Source organism: Bombina bombina, chromosome 2, assembly GCF_027579735.1.
Source record: "Bombina bombina isolate aBomBom1 chromosome 2, aBomBom1.pri, whole genome shotgun sequence".
In the NCBI taxonomy this organism is placed as follows: Eukaryota; Metazoa; Chordata; class Amphibia; order Anura; family Bombinatoridae; genus Bombina; species Bombina bombina.
This window is the reverse complement of record NC_069500.1, coordinates 850,614,371-850,636,513: the sequence shown is the minus strand read 5'-3', so window position 1 is coordinate 850,636,513 and position 22,143 is coordinate 850,614,371. Positions and strand designations below refer to the sequence as shown.

At 36.7% G+C, this 22,143-nt stretch overlaps 1 protein-coding gene across 1 annotated transcript in view; it reads left to right on the top strand.

Annotated features, from left to right (window-relative positions):
* The window catches only part of LOC128649747 (phospholipid-transporting ATPase ABCA1-like), a 2,013,556-nt gene that overhangs the window by 1,520,314 nt on the left and 471,099 nt on the right, over positions 1–22,143 (top strand). Inside the window, exons 37-38 of the mRNA XM_053703184.1 lie at positions 6,964–7,079; positions 12,406–12,550. Of these exons, the coding sequence (XP_053559159.1) occupies positions 6,964–7,079; positions 12,406–12,550 (261 nt within the window). The remainder of the gene's footprint in view (positions 1–6,963; positions 7,080–12,405; positions 12,551–22,143) is intronic.

The following is a 22,143-nucleotide window of genomic DNA, read 5'->3' as shown; positions in this document are numbered from 1 at the left end:
CTATAACTACAAGATCTGTACCGTAAACTGAAAGTCAGTAGTTATGGGTTTTATGCTACAAAGCTGTAGCATAAAAATCATAACTAAAGTGTCACAAACTACACTAACACCCATAAACTACCTATTAACCCCTAAACCGAGGCCCTCCTGCATTGCAAACACTAAAATAAAATTATTAACCCCTAATCTGCTGTTCCAGATATTGCCGCCACTATAATAAACATATTAACCCCTAAACCGCCGCACTCCCGCATCGTAAACATTAGTTAAATATTATTAAACCCTAATCTGCTGCCCCCAATGTTGTCGCCACCTACATACACTTATTAATCCCTAATCTGCTGTCCCTAACATCGCCGCAACCTACATTACTGTTATAAACCCCTAATCTGCTGCCCCCAAAATCGCTGCCATCTAACTACACTTATTAACCCCTAATCTGCTGCCCCAATGTCGCCGCCACTATACTAAAGTTATTAACCCATAAACCTAACCCTAACGTAACCCTAACACCCAATAACTTTAGCATAATTAAAATAATCCCAAATAAAAATTACAATTAATACCTAAATTATTCCAATTTAAAAGTAAATAAATACTTACCTGTAAATTAAAACCTAAGATAGCTACAATATAACTAATAGTTATATTGTATCTAGCTTAGGTTTTATTTTTATTTCACAGGTAAGTTTGTATTTATTTTAACTAGGTAGACTAGTTAGTAAATAGTTATTAACTATTTACTAGCTACCTAGTCAAAATAAATACAAATTTACCTGTAAAATAAAACCTAACCTGTCTTACACTAAAATATAACATTACACTAAAATTAAATAAATTAAATTAACAAAATACATTTATCTAAATTACAAAAATAATTAAAACTAAATTACACAAAATAAAAAAATAAATTATCAAATATTTAAACTAATTACACCTAATCTATAGCCCTATCAAAATAAAAAAGCCCCCCAAAATAAAAAAAAACCCTAGCCTACACTAAACTGCCAATGGCCCTTAAAAGGGCGTTTTGCGGGGCATTGTCCCAAAGAAATCAGCTCTTTCACCTGTAAAAAAAAAAAAATACAAGCAATCCCCCAACAGTAAAACCCACCACCCATACAACCAACCCCCCCAAAAAAAACCTACCTAAAAAACCAAAGCTCCCCATTGCCCTGAAAAGGGCATTTGGATGGGCATTGCCCTTAAAAGAGCATTTAGCTCTTTTACGTTGTCCAAAATCCCTAATCTAAAATTAAAACCCACCCAATAAACTCTTAAAAAAACCTAACACTAACCCCCGAAGATCCACTTACAGTTTTTGAAGACCGGACATCCATCCTCATCCAGCCAGGAGAAGTCTTCATCCAAGCGGCAAGAAATCAATAATGAACCCGGGAGAAGTCTTCATCCAAGCGGCAATAAGTCGTCCTCCAGGCAGGCAGAAGTCTTAATCCAGACGGCATCTTCTATCTTCATCCTTCCGACGCGGAGCGGCTCCATCTTCAAGACATCCGGCACAGAGCATCCTCTTCTTTCGATGGCTCTTCAAGAATGAAGTTTCCTTTAAATGACTTCATCCAAGATGGCGTCCCTTGAATTCCGATTGGCTGATAGAATTCTATCAGCCAATCGGAATTAAAGGGCTCATTGCCGAAACATGTCAACCGTTTAGTGTTCACACCCTTTTTGCACACTGAACCTGTAAGGTTTTTTAACTTTAATGCCAATAAAGGAAATTTTTATTTTAAGCAAGACCGCTTCATTTAATTATTCTTCTGTAGAATAGAACCTAATAGACCTCACACTAAGGAACAGATAGGGCCAGTAGCCTGAGAACTGAATGACAGCACTTGATTGCGATCATATTTAGATACTGAATGGGTCAGCAGCTTCAGATCTGCAGGACAGAACTTGGCAGCAGTAGTACAGGACTTGGCTATAATCATAAAAAAAGGGGGCTGATTGCTTTTTGTCACCTTTAGAGGCTGCGGATGAGTTAAGGAGCAGCTGTCTCAAGACAGAAACTGTCACGCTGTTCCTCCGCTCTGCTGTGGCCATTGCCATGGATGCAGGCAGTCCTCCTGTTGCTAGGGATGCGGCAGTGTAACTGCAGCATGGTGATGACATCATCACCGCACGCCCTGTCTTCCCTATGTAAGTGCCTCTGTCTCTCTCGTGCCCAAGTATAGGTGTTACTTCGTGTTCTCCTGGGTGCTGTATTTCTGTTTACTGGATTGCTATACTGATGCTGAACCCTGCTTGTTTGACTACTCTGCTTGCCTTAACCCCTGAACTACTGGATTGCTATACTGATACTGAACCCTGCTTGTTTGACTACTCTGCTTGCCTTAGCCCCTGAACTACTGGATTGCTATGCTGATACTGAGCTCTGCTTGTTTGACTACTCTGCTTGCTTAACCCCTGAACTACTGGATTGCTACTTTGTTGCTGAACTCTGCCAGTCTGACAATTCTATTGGTTTACCACTGAACTGCTTTACTGCTGGATATCCTTTTGTTGCTTACTCCTGCCTGTTCCAGACCTTCTATTGGTTTACCCCTTAACTGTTATACTGCTGGATATCCTTTTGTTGCTGACTCCTGCCTGTTCCCAGTCCTTCTATTGATTTACCCCGGAACTGCCATACTTCTGGATTACTTTCCGGTTGCTGCTGAGTACTGCCCTGCCTGCTGTGAGTACTGCTTTCCTCATTTTACAAACTCTCTCTCTGCTCTGGGATATTTCCTATCATTCCACTTGACACCGGGATAAGAAGACTACTGGCCAAATTTGGTCTGATAGTGGAATAGCCCACGAGCATTACAGAAACAGCTGTATTCAGGGCCATTTGGCTCTTGATAATTCGGCCTCTAAGGGCTAGATTACAAGTGGAGTGCTAAATTATCGCTGGTTTTAAGGGCACGCAATAATTAACCAGCCATTACAATTTAATCGTGTAATGGCGGGCACGCGATAATTAACCAGCCATTACAATTTAATTGAGTAATGGCGGGCACGCAATAATTAACCATCCATTACAATTCAATCGTGTAATGCCGGGCACGCAATAATTAACCAGCCATTACAATTTAATCGTGTAATGGCGGGCACGCGATAATTAACCAGCCATTACAATTTAATTGCGGTAGCAATTAGCGCTCTGAAAATCAACCAGATATCTGATCTCTGTTTCATTTTCTAAAAGTGCCCCAAATGCCCTCAAAATAAAGGGCATTATAGTTTTTAATTAAAATAAAATGTAGCATTTTTTTTTTTTTAATTTAAAACAACTGCACTAAATATATATACATTATAGCCCTTTCCATACAAACACCTGGTCATATACCGTATAACTTTTAACCATTATATAATTTTTTTATTAATATTTATATAAATACTTTTGTCAGATAGTGTTAGGGGATGTTGATATCTGTTCTGTTTCCGGCGAGCTTGATAATTCAGCCCCTAGGTCTTCACTTGCACTAACTCAACGTGCGATAAATTTGTTTGCGCTTGAGCAAACACATTTACTTTCAACTTGTATAATGCATGCAAGTTAGAGAGGGTGCGATATTGCTTATTGTGACCCACACTAACAATAGCGTGCCACTTGTATTTCCCTCGGACTCTTCAGCAGCTCAATTATGTCAACAGTCTTAACTGCACTCAAGTAGGAAAATCATTAAAATCTGCTCTGTTCTGGTTCCTTGAGAACTGGAATTGAGAAACCTTCATCTCTAAATTAATCATGTCTGTTGCATACATAGAATATGCATAGGACTAGATTCACTGTGAATTACATTTACTTTGAAATGTGACAAATTGAATAATCTAATACAGGACTTGAATAAAATTATACTGTGACTTCAATGTTGTATAATAACATGCACCACTTAACTGAGGAATCATTATTTCAGTTTTCTTTTATATTCAGAAGTGCTAAAAGAAAGAAATCAATGCGTGTACAATTAAGTAATTGCAAAATCCTGGTGGAAGTCAAAATTAGAATTTTAATATAAAATAGTATAGAAAAATCTATATGCCCCAATACACTGACCCAGTTTTTACAATAATTCCAACTAAGTGGAATGGTGATACATGCAACCTCAATAAATATACTTCTACATGAGTGTTCCTTTAATAGCGTTTCTATTTATTTAAAAATATTTTTTAATCTTTATATAAGATATAAAATGTATTTATGGAAATTATTTGTGGTGTTATTATAGAACTATTAACACCACAAATCATTTCCATAAATACATTTTAGAACTAAAATATATTATATTATACGATTCTAAGATTTCTATTACTTTTCACTTGTATTTGTAATGGTATATATAGTAGTATAGGCCATGATAGTTGGATACTGAATATGTTATATGAATTAATAATAATCTACTATGAAGCATGTTTCTACATTCCTTTTGTAAATCACCCCCTGGAAGGCAGCCATGCTTTAGAAAACCTACCCATCTGTGATTAGGATGAAGAGTTAACATGATGGATGGTGTTAGATGTATTAGCTGTTCCTGAAGGCTTGTCACTAAAAAGTCTAATTAGTCAAATAAAAAGGTATGACACACATGCAACAGTAATATAATGAAGGCATCATTACATATTTTATTAAATGTTACTGTTTTTTATAGAGTAGTGTACATTTTTATTAGTTTATTAATATATAATGATATGAAAAAAAATATATACAGTGGAACAATAAAACTGAGAAGTACAGAAAAGTAGAAAGATGGGGAAGCAGTTAACTAATGCGCAAGAGTGAGATGATTCACACATATCTAGGCAGTAATTTTTTATGTAACTGAAATTCACATACTGTTAAGGCAGCCTAATACTATGGGGCATATTTATCAAGCTCTGAATGGAGATTGATGTCCCGTGTTTCTGGCGAGCCTGCAGGCTCGCCAGAAACAGCAGTTATGAAGCAGCGGTCACAAAGACTGCTGCTCCATAACCTGTCCACCTGCTCTGAGCAGGCGGACAGACATCGCCGGAAATCAACCCGATCGAGTATGATCGGGTTGATTGACACCCCCTGCTGGCGGCCTATTGGCCGCGAGTCTGCAGGGGGCGGCGTTGCACCAGCAGCTCTTGAATAAGGCGACCAGGTCCGACAGACCTTGATAACTATGGGCCTATATGTTATCCAGGACTATGTTATGCAATTTAAACTTTATTGTGACCTTTATCATAGTAACTTTTAAATAGATACTGTATTCAAAAATGTTCCTTCATCCTTCTGAAAGAACAGCATTTACGCTTGTAGGAAAAAATAAAAATAAAAGTTATCTAAATGGAATATAGCAAAGCATTATTAGTTTTGCACTTTCTTCTACTGCTCATTGGCTTATTGTGTCGGCTTTTAAATATCTAGTTTTTAAAACTAAGACTTTTCTAACTGGGATGATCTATTACTTCCTACGTGCACATCTTCTGAGTTTTAGAACAATCTTATACACTTTGATACAAATGAGAAAAATAAGTGGTTTGAACAGGAGCTGAATCCAGAAGAATAGCAGTAATAAATCTGCCACCACGCCCACTAGCTATCCTGACTTTTCAGAAACCCAATTTCATAATGATATCACAAAAATACAACCAGCTGATGTTTAAAATTTGTTAATCCAATCAAGAGTTAATAGTCTGAAAAATGTGTTCAAAACAGATTAGCCAATTAAACTAAAACTAGGTTACACTACAATGTAGCTATAGTGTAATATTGTTTCTTAACTACAATCCCCCCAAAAAAACAGTGACTTCAAACTCTGTTGATTAAAAATAAATAAGAGTAAAAAGTGGAAACCAAACATGGACTCCTTGCTCACATGCCTAGAGAAATGCAATTGTACTAAAAACATGTTCAGTCTAGAGTGAAATCAAATTAAACTGACATTTTTCACTTCAGCTTAATTTGTATTTGCCTCTAGTTTAATATACATGACCTGTCAGGTATAAGTGTATTATTCATTTTGTGCTAACCTCACCAGTATACAGCTAGTGAGAAAATACATTGAGACACCTGCAGCTGTAAAGTTCTTAGTGAATACTATGAGAATTGTGTGAAAACTTCAGATTCCAGTTCAGGGTAACTACCCTAACCAGCCTTCTTAAATAACAACATTTGAAAACTTAAAGGGCCACTAAACCCAAAATCTTTCTTTCATGATTCAGATAGAACATACAAATTTAAACAACATTACAATTTACTTCTATTATTTATTTTGCTTCATTTTTTAGATATCCTTATTTGAAGAAAAAGCAATGCACATGGGTGAGCCAATCACATGAGGCTTCTATGTGCAGCAACCAATCAGCAGCTACTGAGCATATCTAGATATGCTTTTCAGCAAAGAATATCAAGAGAATAAAACAAATTAGATAATAGAAGTAAATTAGAAAGATGTTTAAAAATGCATTCCCTTTCTAAATCATGAAAGAAAAAATGTGGGTTTCATGTCCCTTTAAGTAAATTAAAATACAAAGCACAAAGTGTACATGCAACACAACTCTCATGTCATGTAAATTGTATTGCGGTTGTCACTCTTTCCAATGCAAAAAAACAGGGAGAGCCATTTGGAGAGATACAGCAAAATGTGCCTATCCGGAATCAGTGGTGGAAGATCATTTAAGATAATTTCATCTAAGCAGAGAGCTTTAGAGAATTGGGTCCCTATTGAGAGAAGGGTGTAACTCTTTTTATTTTTCCCTTTAATCAAATCTGGTTGAATTTGTCGTTGCTTTTAGAATATATGTGATCTAATAATTTTAGACTTGCTATATTTTAAAAACTGTCAATTAACATTAACTTTAGCTGCAACACATCCAGTCATTTGATCATGTTTTATAAATATTGTTTGAAATAGGTCAGCTTTATCCAGAAATATTTTTTTTTAATTGTATAAAATATGGTGTAATGGTATAAAATATTACTTTTCCTTTCAGTGCAACTATATTGTGCCATGTGTTATCGTTGTGATTCTTTTCTTATGTTTCCAAGAAGAAGCATATGTTTCTGCACAAAACCTTCCTGTGCTCATTCTTCTCCTCATACTGTATGGGTAAGTAAATCATATTTTATCACATTTTTGAGTGCTAATATTTTAGGTGGAAAAACCCTAAAAGTGTGTGTATGTATTTGCAGAAATATACACAGTATGTAAGGGACTTTAAACACCTGGTTACAAGAATTTGCAATAAATTAAAGGGACATGAAACCAAAATATTTTATTTTATGATTCAGATAGAACACACATTTTTAAACAGCAACACAATTTACTTTTGTTATTAAATTTGCTTCATTCTCTTGGTATCCTTTAATACACACATCAGTAAGCCAATCATAAGAGGTATTTATGTGCAGCCACCAATCAGCAGCTAGCTCCCAACTTCTGAGGCTACCTAGGTGTACTTTCAACAAAGGATACCAAAAGAATTAAGCAAACTAGATAATAGAAGTAAATTGGAAAGTTTGTATTCTCTATCCGAATTATGAAAAAGAAATGTTGGGTTTCACGTCCCTTTAATATAGTGGGTGATTTTCGAAATGTTCTGAATCTAATAACACCTTGATTGCTGTAAGTATTTTCAGTAGCCAAACTCAGCCCACTTTGGAGGAGTCAGTGCAGACTTTTTACTGCAGCAAACGCTAGCCATGGTCTTTATTTTAGTAAAATCACCATGATTGGAAGTTCCTTATCTGATTATCTTTGCATGAGCCAGTTAAAGGCCCATTACACTGTTGGGTACAGCTACAGTAGCATAGTAATTACTCATCATGTTGTTGTTTATCTTTCTGTGCTTGCAGCTCTCTTCAAAGCTATTCTCCTATTTCAAAGTGCTGTTTATCTTCATAATGGAAGCTGCCATCTTGGAATCTAAAGGGACATAAAACACACATTTGTACTTTTATGATTCAGATACAGCATACAGGTTTAAACAACCTGTACTTTTATTATCCAATGTTCTTTGTTATCTTGTTATCCTTTGTTGAAAAGCAGAAAGGTAAGTTCAGGAGTTTGCACGTGTCCGCAGCATTATATGGCAGCAGTTTTGCAACAATGTTATACATAAGAGCACTAGATGGCTGCACTATTTGCTGTCATGTAGTGTTTCAGACATGTGTACGCTAGCTATCTCTTCAACAAAGAATAACATGAGAACAACACAAATTTGATAATAGAAGTAAATTGCAAACTGTTTTTAAATTCTCTATCTGAATCATGAAAGAAAAAATGTGGGTTTATTGTTCCTTTAAAGGGACACTAAACCCAGTTTTTTTCTTTTCTGATACAGATAGAGCATGCAATTTTAAGCAAATTTCTTATTTACTCCTGTTATCAAATTTTCTTCATTCTCATGCTATCGTTATTTGAAATGCCGGCCCATTTTTGGTGAACAACCTGGGTTGTGCTTGCTGATTGGTGGATAAATTCATCCACCAATAAAAAATTGCTGTCCAGAGTTCTGAACAAAAAAAAGCTTAGATGTCTTTTTTTCAAATAAAGATAGCAAGAGAATGAAGGAAAATTGATAATAGGAGTAAATTAGAAAGTTGCTTAAAATTGCATGCTCCATCTGAATCACAAAAGAAAAAAATTGGGTTCAGTGTCCCTTTAAGTATTCTTGTACCCTGTGACAGAAGTGATGCATAATCATAGATCAATGATATTGTCATCTTATTGAAAAGCCATATCATGTATTTTAGTTTAGTGTACACTGTACAGAACAGGAGCTGAACATTTTTGCAGTGGATGCATTGCCCTAAAACTGAACTGCTACTTATTTCCCCCCCTCTTCGAGACATCCAACACCTGAGATTTCTCTGACAGTTGGAGATTCTATTCTCAACACCTCACCTAGGGTTGCCACCTCGACCATGTTTTCCTGGACACTTACCTGTTACACATGCTGCAGGGTAAGCTGGGAGGAACATGTATTGTGTCTCTGGACATCACATGATTAGTGCTGATGAACAGCAAAATACATGTTCCACCCTACAAACCCTACAGCATGTGTAACTCGAGTGTCCAGGAAAACATGGCCGAGGTGGCAACCCTAACCTCACCCCAGGTCTACTGTCTTTAGGGTCATTCCTTACTCTGAACTCACATTCACTTCACATCTACAAGACCTCACCAAATCCTGCCGTGCACACCTGCACAACATTTACAGAGTTTGACCTTTCCTTCCTCAAGAAAAATAGTAATTAATTCCCTTGTTTTGTCAAACTTCCCAAACACCGCCTCTCCCCCTCCAATCTATAACGAATACTTCAGCTAGACGCCAATCTACATTAGCTTCTCTGCTCTTTTAGTTTCTACACTGGCTCACCCTACACTCCAGAATACAATTCAAAGTATTAACCCTTACTTATAAAGCACTCAACAGCCTCACTCCCAACTATATTTCCTTTCTCATGTCCAGATTACTCTCTGACATGTTCTCTTCGATCAACCTCTGACCTACGTCTCTCTACTCTTATTATCTCTGCATCCCTTTCCTGCCTCCAAGACTTCGCACGTGCTGCTCCTGTCCTCTGGAGCTCTCTACCCTGCCTCCATAAGACTGTCTCCAACCTTGTATAGCTTCAGACGCTCTATGAAAACCCACCTAATCAGAGAGGCTTACCAACTACTCAAAATAATTCTAGGACTGTCTTGACTCAATGCTGCAACTACAACCCATGCGACAAGCTACCCCAAACCTTATGTCTCTGCACCCTTAACCTGTAGACTATAAGCAGGAGCAGGGCCTGCTTCCTCCTGTACTAGATTTGTTAAGTCTGTTTATGTTTTCGTATCGTATCATTGTCATTGTATACGCCTATCTTTGTACCCAGCGCTACGGAATTTTGCGTTGCTATAGAAATAAATGATAATAATAATAATTATTATTATTATTCCCGAGATTTTTTTTTTTATTTGTTATGTTTAAAGATGCAGAGCTTTAGCAACTATCTTTATAATGGGTTAAAATTAGAAAAAAGCTTTAAATTGAACTGCAGTTATAAGAGGAAAAACAATAGCATGGTAAGTAGTAACTATGGTGCTGTAGTTGTACTAATCAGTTTAATGTCCTTTTAAGGACAGATATGTAGCAGGGTTACACTTGCAAACTCTGCAGTGTGCATGTCCAGGTATGAGAATTGGAAACTGCATAATGTTCAGAATTAAATTACACGAAAAGGAGACAAAATAAATAATGAAAGTATATTGAAAATATGTTTTGCTACATACAAATAAATACTTAGGGCCAGATTACAAGTGGTGAGCTATGGTGTTGAAAGTAAACAGGTTTGCTCGAGCACAAACTAAATTTGCGAGTGTCGGATTCTCACGAGATAAAAAATAATGAGCACCAAACAAATTTTTTTACTGTGTATTTACAGTAAATATTTTACATTTCAATGTTCTTCACATAGTAGAAAATGTTCTTTGTATTTTTAAATATATATTCCTATATATCTCTACCTGCATATATTAATTTAGATAAATAGCTGTGTGTGTGTGTATATATATATATATATATATATATATATATATATATGTAAAGAATATTTTCTTCTATGTGAATAACATTGGAATGTAAAATATATATATATATATATATATATATATAAAACTACCTTCAGCTTTATCCCTGTAAGTCTATGCTGTGTTAGGTTACTGTGGAATCTGTAAGTATTCGGGGGTTTTTGAAAGTGAATTCCATTGAAGTCTATGGGGCAAATACTTTAACACGGTCACAATATCCGAAGTCCTGAAGTTATCAAGTGTCGATTTTGCTTGTGCACAAACATATTACTTTCAACTTACACATGCTCGTTAAAAGTTTACTTCCAGCGGTGCTTGCGCGCTAATACAAGTGCTAAATATAGCACCACTTATAGGGCCCTTAATATTAAAATCTCAACATTTTCACTGTGCCTTTATGACAAATCTTATTTTCTTACATATAATGTGGTCTCAAGTTAGACATCTGTCATCTTTACATCATATGTTTTTTATTTGGCAGAGATAATTACACAGAATTGAGCTCCCATCAGTTTTTCCTAATGATAAATTGAGTGGTTAATTAGTTTTGTAAGCCAGCCATATGCTATATCTTAAAAGTGTAGACTCCTTTCTCCTGTGAGTAGTCTTCATGAATTTTTAGGAGAGATGGCAAAGTAGAAAAAGAAGTTGTGCACCAAATATGTTATAAGCATAGTATCTAGAGTAGTGTTTTAAAGGGATATTAAACACTTTGAGATGGTGATATAAAATGATAAATCTTTATATATATATATATATATATATATATATATATATATATATATATATATATATATATATATATATATATATATATATATAAAACTCTGGAATATACTTTCATTTCAGCTCATTTCAGGAGCTTTTCAGTTCCTGATAGAAATGGAAGTGCAGAACACTGTTATATTCCACATTGGCTGCACATTCTAGTGACCTATTTATAACTGCCCCTAATTGGTCACAGCAGAGAAGGTAACCTAAGTTACAACATGGCAGCTCCCATTATTTTATAGACATTCAAACTTTACACTTATTTTTTCAATATTTAAACAGCTAATGAAGCTTTCAAAACATGCATCTACATGTTATTCTCAGAGTAATCTTTTCTTTGAATTCATCATTCTATATAGTATTTATTTAGTGTTCAATGCCCTTTTAATGCTAGCTACATGTTATCTAAATGGTAACCTGGCCCTTAATTTGAGACTCTCTTCTTTCCTGGAATTAGTTGAATGCATATGTTTGTTTATTTTTGGAAGAAATAGCTACACAGATGTGGTGTTCATGACCTTTTCCTACTCTGAACCAAGTAGCAAATGGGTTAATTATTAGCTATATTTAAACTGAACATGTGATATATAGATATCATATATATGATAAGTCTGTGTGTGTTTTTATGGCAGAGATAGCTAAACAGATACGGTACATACTCTTTCAGGCTGTAGAGCAGATGTGTTCTGTGAAGAGAAGATCTTTACAACAACCCTTACTAATCCTTTTGATACCAAATTGTACTACTAAATAAAACCAACTGAAATTATTTTTACTTCTTTTCAATTGTATTCTGTCTTTCTGTCTGTCAGTCTATTGTGTATGTATGTATGTGTGTGTGTATATATATATATATATATATATATATATATATATATATATATATGGATATGTATTGTGACTTAGGCCAATTATATAAATATTATGGTTTATAAAATATATATATGTATTCTTCATTCAGGTATACTTAGCAGTTTCCATATTTTACATTCAATTTCAGACTTTCAACATATTATATATGAAATAAGCATGAAAACGCTATACAGTATATATTTTTTAATTGATCTGTTTTATCTTTCAGTTGGTCTGTTACACCTCTGATGTATCCAGCAAGTTTTTTCTTCAGTGTACCAAGCACAGCTTATGTTGTATTGACGTGTATTAATATGTTTATTGGCATAAATGGGAGTGTTGCTACTTTTGTATTGGAAATGTTTAAAGATGAGGTAAGTGACCAGTTTAAACATTTTGAATATTAGTTTTAATAAAAAGTGGTTGCATTAATAGCATTCTCCTACTTAACTGCTCTACGGTAAACAATATGGCCTAGATTACGAGGGGCATTCTAAAATATTAGCACTATTTGGTTAACATTGTTAGAGCCCAATTAATAACTTTTCTATTTTTGTGCTCATATTAGAGGTCGAAAGTTATTTTTAGCTCTCAATCGATAGTCTGGGGCGCTCTTACATCTGCATGTCGTATAGTATATATATATATATATATATATATATATATATATATATATATATATATATATATATATATATATACTGTGTGTATATATATATATATATATATATATACACATACACAACCTTTTCTTGTGTTTTTACAAACTATAAAGGAATAATGGTTTACTTCAGTTTTTAGGAAGCACTACATTTTACAGAGCTATTTTTTTTAATTTCTCTGAGCACAACATTTATATCACAAATTATAATAAGCGCATTCATAGCCCTCTCCCTGCACTATACATTAAAAGTATAAGGCACTCTAAAAAGTTTCAGCTGTGTTAAGACTCTGCACTATCGATTGATCCAATTTTCCTTTTATCATGTGTCATCAGCCAACCACAAAATGCATTTACATGTATATATATATATATATATATATATATATATATATATATATATAGTCCATATGTAGAAAGTAACAGCACCACTGCATCAATTTTCTTAAAGGTGAATTATTTCTTTATTGGAGATATCACAACAAAAAAACAGCGACGTTTCGGACCTACATGGTCCTTAATCATGCATAGTTAAAACACAGTAAAACACACATTTAAAAAGGGTGGTATGACCAATCAGATTTCAGCTCACATACTTAATTGAATTAACCCATGCCTATCCAGGCAAGATAATATACATATTACTTTTTCTATTGGTGGCCTCTAGTGGTACCATATTGAATAACACCCTATCAAAATTTATAAAAACAAATACAGATCGTAGTCCCTATTCAGACCATAAGGGTACAATGTATTCAATTTCTTGATCCACCAAACTTCTTTTTGTTTTAGTTTAAGTTCTCTGTTACCCCCTCTTCTGTGTGTGGGGATATGATCGATTACTTGGAAGCGCAGCTGACTAACAGTGTGTCCCATTTGGGTGAAATGTGCAGATACTGGCAGAGACATATCTTTAGATTTAATTGATGCCTTATGCTGACTAAACCTATCCCTGGCGGCTTGGGTGGTGTCTCCGATATAACAGAGGCCACATGGACATTTGAGTAGATAGATTACATAATTGGTTTGACAAGTGTATAGACCATTGATGGTATACTGTTTACGTTTGTCATTTTGGGCCAAATATTTACCTCTAATAACTGAATTACATTGTGCACAGTGCAGACAGGGATAGCATCCTTTATTGGGAGTAGTCAAATAGTTAATTTCAGATTAATCAATTAACTATTTGACTCAAATGTCCATGTGGCCTCTGTTATATCGGAGAGACCACCCAAGCCGCCAGGGATAGGTTTAGTCAGCATAAGGCATCAATTAAATCTAAAGATATGTCTCTGCCAGTATCTGCACATTTCACCCAAATGGGACACACTGTTAGTCAGCTGCGCTTCCAAGTAATCGATCATATCCCCACACACAGAAGAGGGGGTAACAGAGAACTTAAACTAAAACAAAAAGAAGTTTGGTGGATCAAGAAATTGAATACATTGTACCCTTATGGTCTGAATAGGGACTACGATCTGTATTTGTTTTTATAAATTTTGATAGGGTGTTATTCAATATGGTACCACTAGAGGCCACCAATAGAAAAAGTAATATGTATATTATCTTGCCTGGATAGGCATGGGTTAATTCAATTAAGTATGTGAGCTGAAATCTGATTGGTCATACCACCCTTTTTAAATGTGTGTTTTACTGTGTTTTAACTATGCATGATTAAGGACCATGTAGGTCCGAAACGTCGCTGTTTTTTTGTTGTGATATCTCCAATAAAGAAATAATTCACCTTTAAGAAAATTGATGCAGTGGTGCTGTTACTTTCTACATATGGACTGTATCTGTTTGGGTTTTTGCTGATAGCCCATTGTAACGAGCACACAGCCAGGTTAAAGCAGTTCATTAAGTGCTGGACTCTATCTGTTTATTTTGTGTATATATATATATATATATATATATATATATATATATATATATATATATATATATATATATATATTTGTTTCCTATGACATGGAGAGTCCACAACGTCATTCCAATTACTAGTGGGATATTCAACTCCTGGCCAGTAGGAGGAGGCAAAGAGCACCCCTGCAAAGCTGTTAAAGGGACACTCAAGTCAAAATTAAACTTCATGATTCAGATACAGCATGCAATTTTAAACAACTTTCCAATTTACTTCCATTAACAAAATGTGCACAGTCCTTTTATATTTAAACTTTTTGAGTCAACTCCTACTGAGCATGTGCAAGAATTTACAGCATATACGTATATGCATTTGTGATTGGCTGATGACTGTCAGATGATACAGGGGGAGTGGAAATAGACATAACTTTGCGTTATATATTTAAAGGGACACTCAGGTTAAATTAAATGTTCATGATTCAGATACAGCATGTAATTTTAAACAACTTTCCAATTTACTTCCATTAAAAAAAATGTGCATAGTCTTTTATATTTACATTTTTTGAGTCACAAGATCCTACTGAGCATGTGCAAGAATTCACAGACTATACGTATATGCATTTCTGATTGGCTGATTGCTATCACATGGTACAAGGGGAGTGGAAATATACATAACTTTGAAATTTGTTATAAAAAAATCTACTATTCATTTGAAGTTCAGACTAAGTGCTATTGCATTGTCTTGTTATCTTGCATTTGTTGATTATGCAAATCTAATGTGTTGACTGGTCCTTTAACAAAAATCTACTACTCATTTGAAGTTCAGACTAAGTGCTATTGCATTGTCTTCTTATCATGCATTTGTTGATTATGCAAATCTACAGTGTTGACTGGTCCTTTAAGTATAACTGCCTTACCCATAACCCCCAGTCATTCTCTTTTCCTCTGTCAATGAAGGTTGTGCGAAGTTGGTGTCTGAAGAATTTAATCCTTTTATGGGTACTTTTCCCTGCAAGCAAGGATTGGGGTCCAGCTGTGTCCACGTTAATCTCTTAAATAAGAGTAGTGGTGACTTTTAGCAGTTAAAAGGCGGCAAGGAAGTCTTTGCTTTGCTTTTAACACTTTGCTACCTCTTTGTAGAAAGCCAGAGTTGGTTACTCTGTTCTTTCTTTTCCTACAGGTCCATGACAGGGAGTGATGTACCTGACACATCTAAGGATCAGCATCTATCATGTAATTGGATCTAAGGTAAGTGCCTTTGCCTTCTAGGTACAGAAGGGCAGCAACACTTAAGAGGTTAATCTTCATTTTCTGATCCTTTCTGGGACATAATAATCCTTATAGTTTAAGGATTCATATTGGGGACACAATATTTGACTTAAATACAATATGGCACTAATTACAGTATTTTTACTTCTATGGGAGGTTTATTTTATTGCTAATAGCCTGGATAACTATTGTGGGGTTATTTTCTTGGTGCTTAAAATGGGAAAGCCGTTTTTTAAACTGTCAGGCACTTTCGCACATTTTCTTCACTGAAGAAAATAATTGTGCAGTTAATATTGGCCCCACTCACGTGACCTGCACTTCCGGTTTTACGGAGCGGAGCAGTTGAGGATGATAGCGATCTTTTGCTTCAGAGAAGAAGATCTCCAGCTAGAAGTTTTCTTGTGTCTCTTGCAGAGTCTCTGAAGCTTAGAGTTTATCTTCTACCCGGATCATCTAAGAGGAGAGGAAATCTCTACAAGGAGTTCCGTTTTTTCTTCTTACTAGTGGGGTGTCTCTCTTGGCTGGCAGGAGCCTCAGGCAATCTGAGTTTTTTCTTCAATAGCGTCTTTGATGTTTATTTTTCATCTTCTACACCTTAAATAATTAATTTGATGAATACATTTTTCTTTAGATAATATTTTATTTTTACTAGTGGGACCTTTTTACTCCATAGCATGGACTCTGAACAGAGTCAGTCCATCTTTAATGGATAAATGTTTATTATGCTAAAAGGCCCAAATTGTTCTTCCTATGCAATTTTGTTCCTCTTGTTTAGCTAAACTTTAAAATTTAAGGATAAATTATTCTATTCTGAGCCAACTGTCTCTCAGGATAATGCTGTGCATGACATACCTCAATTTTCTCCTCAAACGTCTTAAGCCTTAATTGTTTCTCATTCCTTCATGTTCCCATTCACAGAGAACACCATCAGTATCTGAGGTTTGCCTTTCTGGACAGGCACTTCCAATTTGTTGCACTACCATTTGGTCTGGTCACGGCTCCCAGAATATTCACAAAGGTTCTGGGGGCGCTATTGGCTGTGATCAGATCCCAGGGAATTGCTGTGGCGCATTATCTAGATGACATCTTGGTTCAGGCGCCATCTTGTCAACTAGCCCAATCTCATAAAAAGATGCTGTTGTCTTTTCTACTTTCCCATGGGTGGAAGGTGAATTTGGAAAAAATTTCTCTTATTCCATCTATCAGAGTGTGTTTCCTAGTGACAATAATAGATTCCTTGTCCATGAAGATTTTCCTGACGGAAATCAGAAAAACCAAAATTCTTTCTTTTGTCCATCTGTGGCTCAATGCATGGAGGTGATTGGTCTGATGGAGGCATCCATGGACATCATTCCTTTTGCTTGGTTCTATCTTTGACCACTGCAACTTTTTATGCTCCGTCAATAGAAAAGAGATCACAGAGGATAAATCTGGACCCTCTCTTTCGTGGTGGTTGTCACAGGAACATCTGTCTTGGGGCACTTGCTTTCTGAGACCTTCTTGGGAAATTGTGACTACAGATGCGAGCCTGTCAGGCTGGGGAGCTGTTTGGGGCCCTCTAAAGGCTCATGGCCTGTGGTTTTGGGAAGAGTCCTATCTTCCCATAAACATCCTGGAGGTAAGAGCTATCTTCAATGCCCTATCAGCGTGGCCTCAACTGCCGTTGGTCCGGTTTATAAGATTCCAATCGGACAACATCACCTCAGTGGCTTACATCAACCACCAGGGAGGGACTCGGAGTTCCTTAGCCATGAAGGAGGTAACTCGCATTCTGCAGTGGGCGGAACCCCACAATTGTCTTCTATCTGCCATCCACATTCCTGTAGTGGACAACTGGGAAGCAGATTTTATGAGCAGACAGACCTTTCTTCCCGGGGAGTGGGCTCTCCATCCGGAAGTGTTCTCTCAGATATCCCTCAAGTGGGGTGTTCCAGAGTTGGATCTGGTGGCATCCTGCCAAAACACCAAGGTTCCAAAGTACGGTTCAAGGTCAAGAGATCCTCAGGCCGTTTTGATAGATGCTCTAGCGGTTCCCTGGATGTTCTCTCTGGCATATCTGTCTCCTCCGTTTGGTCTCCTTCCACGTTTCATTGCTCGTATCAAACAGGAGAGAGCATCAGTGATCCTAATAGCTCCTGCATGACCTCGCAGGATCTGGTTCGCGGATCTGGTTCAGATGTCATCTCTACCTCCTTGGAGGTTACCTCTGAGCAAGGACCTTCTAATTCAGGGTCCTTTCCTCCATCCAAACCTAGATTCTCTGAAGCTGACTGCTTGGAGATTGAATGCCTAATTCTGTCTAGATGTGGTTTTTCTGAAGCGGTCATTGAAACTGTGATTCAGACTCAAAAACTGGTTACTCGCAAGATTTACCATAAGATATGGCATACATATCTTTATTTGTTTAAATCTAAGGGGTTCTCCTGGAGCTGGGTGAGGATTCCCCGGATTTTGTATTTTCTTCAGGATTGCCTGGATAAAGGTTTATCGGTTAGTACCCTAAAGGGTAAAATTTCTGCATTATCTATCCTTTTGCCCAAACGTCTGGCAGACTTACCAGATGGGTCACAGGGTAGGAGGTGAAGATGCAGTAGTGTAGAAAGAACCTACAGTCCCTCTCTGGGTAGGGATATCCCTTTAAACAAAAGAGGGAACAACTTGCCATGGGACTGGGAAAGCTAGTGGTGAGTGTGCGTGTCACAGGTGGTATATGCAGAGTAAAGAGGGCGTCCAAAGTCATCAGAGTGAGCGGAATTGGCTCACTATCTGAAAATCTGTCCCAGTGGCTAGATGCCATCTTGCAGCCTCTGGTCCAGAAATTGCCCAGTTATCTTAAGGACACGACCCATGTTTTAAAAATACTTGAGGAAGTAACATGGAGGTCTGAATACATGTGGGCTACAATAGGTGTAGTATCCTTATACTCCACAATCCCACACACTGAGGGGATTAAGGCCATTTGTTACTTTTTCAATGAACATACCACCCTTACCGCACCTTTCCAAGATTTTGTGTTATAGGTAACACAGTTTTTATTAGCTCACAATAATTTTTAGTTTGAAGGGGATTACTTTCTGCAGAGACGTGGGACAGCCATGGGGGCCAAATTTGCCCGTCATATGCAAACCTTTATTTAGGTTGGTGGGAGCTGTTCCATGTCTATGCACAGTGTAATCCCTTCATTGAAGACATTATAATCTATCATCGCTTCATAGATGATTTGCTCTTGGTATGGAAGGGAGAATCAGAGAGGGTCCGACAATTTGTGGATTGGATTAATGTTAATGCTCTCAATTTGGCATTTACCTTTGAGACCCATGCCACAGAAATCGGTTACCTGGATATCACAATAAGGGGCTTTGAGGCTGGTAGAGTTGAAACCATCAGCTACAGATAGCCAATATCGAGCAACACCCTACTGCATGGTAGGAGTTGCCATCCGCCTCATGTAGCGATAGCCAAGAGTCAGTTCATCCGTTTAAAAAGGAATTGCTCCAATGAATTATCCTTTAGATATCAATCAGAGGCACTGGTAGATTGCTTAAGGCAACAAGGCTATAAAAACTCAGACATCAGGAAGGCCCAAATTGAAGTGGATAAGATAGAGAGGAAATCAGTCCTTACTAAAAAGAGTCATAATTTGGCTCCACACAAAGGAGTGACGTGTGTGACTAACTACAGTGCCCAATACAAACAGATCTGTGGCATTGTTTGCAAACATTTTGGCCTACTACGAGCAGATGATAAACTGGTCAATACTGTAGAAGGTGGCCTTAGATGCTCCTATAGAAGAGCAAGTACAATAGGGAATGTAGTATCTCCATCCCAGCTAAGAAGTAATCAGGGAGAAATTAGTTCATGGCTTACCCACAGAGGCATATATAAATGTGGTCACAAGAAGTGCAAACCTTGTGACTATGTGGAAATAACCTCTACCTTTACATCTTCTGTTAAGAACAATACATATGACATCAAACGGTGCCTGAATTGCTCCCCTTCTAATGTGATCTATATGAACCAGTGTACCCAGTTCAGGGTACAGTACATAGGACTCACTACAAGAGATACTAGATCCCGTATTCAGGAATATTTCAGCTCTATTAATGTAGCCAAAGCCACCCACCAATAGTGACACACTTTTCACTAATACACCATAAAGATCTGTACACCTTTAGATGGAAGGCTATAGAACAGGTTCTTACCCCCAAAAGAGTGGGAGACAGGGAGAAACTCCTTTATAAAAGAGAGATGTACTGGATTTTCCACTTGGAGACCAGGTATCCTGGGGGTTTGAATTCCTAATATGACCTGATCAACTATTGGGAGTAAAGTTTGCCCCACTATGTAGCTGCCAATCACATCAGGTTATTCAAGTCTTATCACTAGTACATGTATTATTAGTAAGTAACTTTTGCCTCTAGCCTCCAGTCGGGTTTCTCTCTACAAATAGATTAAAGTTGGATAGCCTAAGTTTAAATACTTTACATCAGCTTTTTCACTGAAATTTATAAACATGTTATAGTACACATAACGTATAGTATTATAACACTCCATCATGATTAAATTTATTATTATTAATTAAACTATATTTTCATTTCTACATACTGATTACCTTTAATTTCCTGTATATGGAACATTATGTACCATTTTTACAAATTTATAGAACTGTTCTCTATACTCTAATTTCCCTTAATATGTGCATGTATTTTACATCCCACTCTAGGTTTTTTGCGAGGCACATTTTAGTGCTTAGGATATAGTGGTTTCAGGTTTTATCCTGCCTACCATATCTAAGCATTTTCTTGTTTGAGTTCAAGGATTGTAGACATGCTCCTCTAGGGAGTTTTATTTATGTGCTTATCGTGTAAATACAAATGATCATGTTTACTTTTAGTCTAGCCCCTTGGTGGTTCTATTTATTATTTATCATGTATTATTTATTCACTATTATTTACATGAATCACACAGATATATTTAGGTATTTTTTGTAATCTATCCCAAGCTCCAATATGTTATGATTAAGGATTATCTATTACCTTTATTTAAATAATAATGTACATACTTCATAAGAGCACTTTATCAGGTCTCCCTATGACTTGTCCTAGAAGGTTATTTAACCAGTATGCAGGGAAGACTTGGTATTAGCACTCAAGTGCTCTTTATTGCTGAATTAGACTTTCAGCACCGCCTTTTGTTGTTTTTAGTCCAATCACAGCACTATTAATCCTTTATAAATACACAGCTGTGAGTGTATTTTAACAAGCTATGAGTAAGGCTTATGGCCGAAACGCGTAAGCTTGCTTTGAGGCGTTTCTACCTTGATACCTTCCATGTTGTTGTTCTATTGCTTTTAACTAACGGATAATAAAGCATTGGATTTTATTCACAATTTCTAGCTCCAGATTCTTTAACCTCCTTATACACTTACCAGATGTTCAGGCTTTTGTTCAGGCCCTGGTTAGAATCAGGCCTGTGTTTAAACCTGTTGTTCCCCGTGGAGCCTTAATCTAGTTCTTAAAGTTTTGCAGCAGGCTCCGTTTGAGCCGATGCATGCTGTTGATATAAAGTTATTATCTTGGAAGGTTTTGTTTCTCCTTGCTATTTCTTCCGCTTGTAGAGTTTCTGAACTTTCAGCTCTGCAGTGTGATTCCCCGTATCTTATTTTTCATGCAGATAAGGTGGTCCTTCGTACTTAATTGGGGTGTCTCCCTAAGGTGGTGTTGGATCGAAACATTAATCAGGAAATTGTTGTTCCTTCTTTTTGTCCTAATCCTTCTTCTAATAAGGAACGTCTTTTACATAACTTGGATGTTGTGCGGGATCTAAAATTATACTTACAAGACACTAAAGATTTTCGGCATTCTGCCCTGTTTGTGGTTTTGTCTAGAAAGCGTAAGGGTCAGAAGGCCACTTCTACTACTCTGTCTCTTTGGTTGAGAAGTTTGATTCGTTTGGCCTATGAGACTGCTGGACAGCAGCCTCCTGAGAGAATTACGGCTCATTCAACTAGGGCTGTCTCCTCCTCTTGGGCTTTCAAAAATGAAGCTTCTGTGGATCAGATTTGCAAGGCAGCTACATGGTTCTCTCTTCATACTTTTTCTGAATTCTACAAATTTGATACTTTTGCCTTGGCTGAGGCCTTTGGGAGAAAGGTTCTTCAAGCGGTGGTGACTT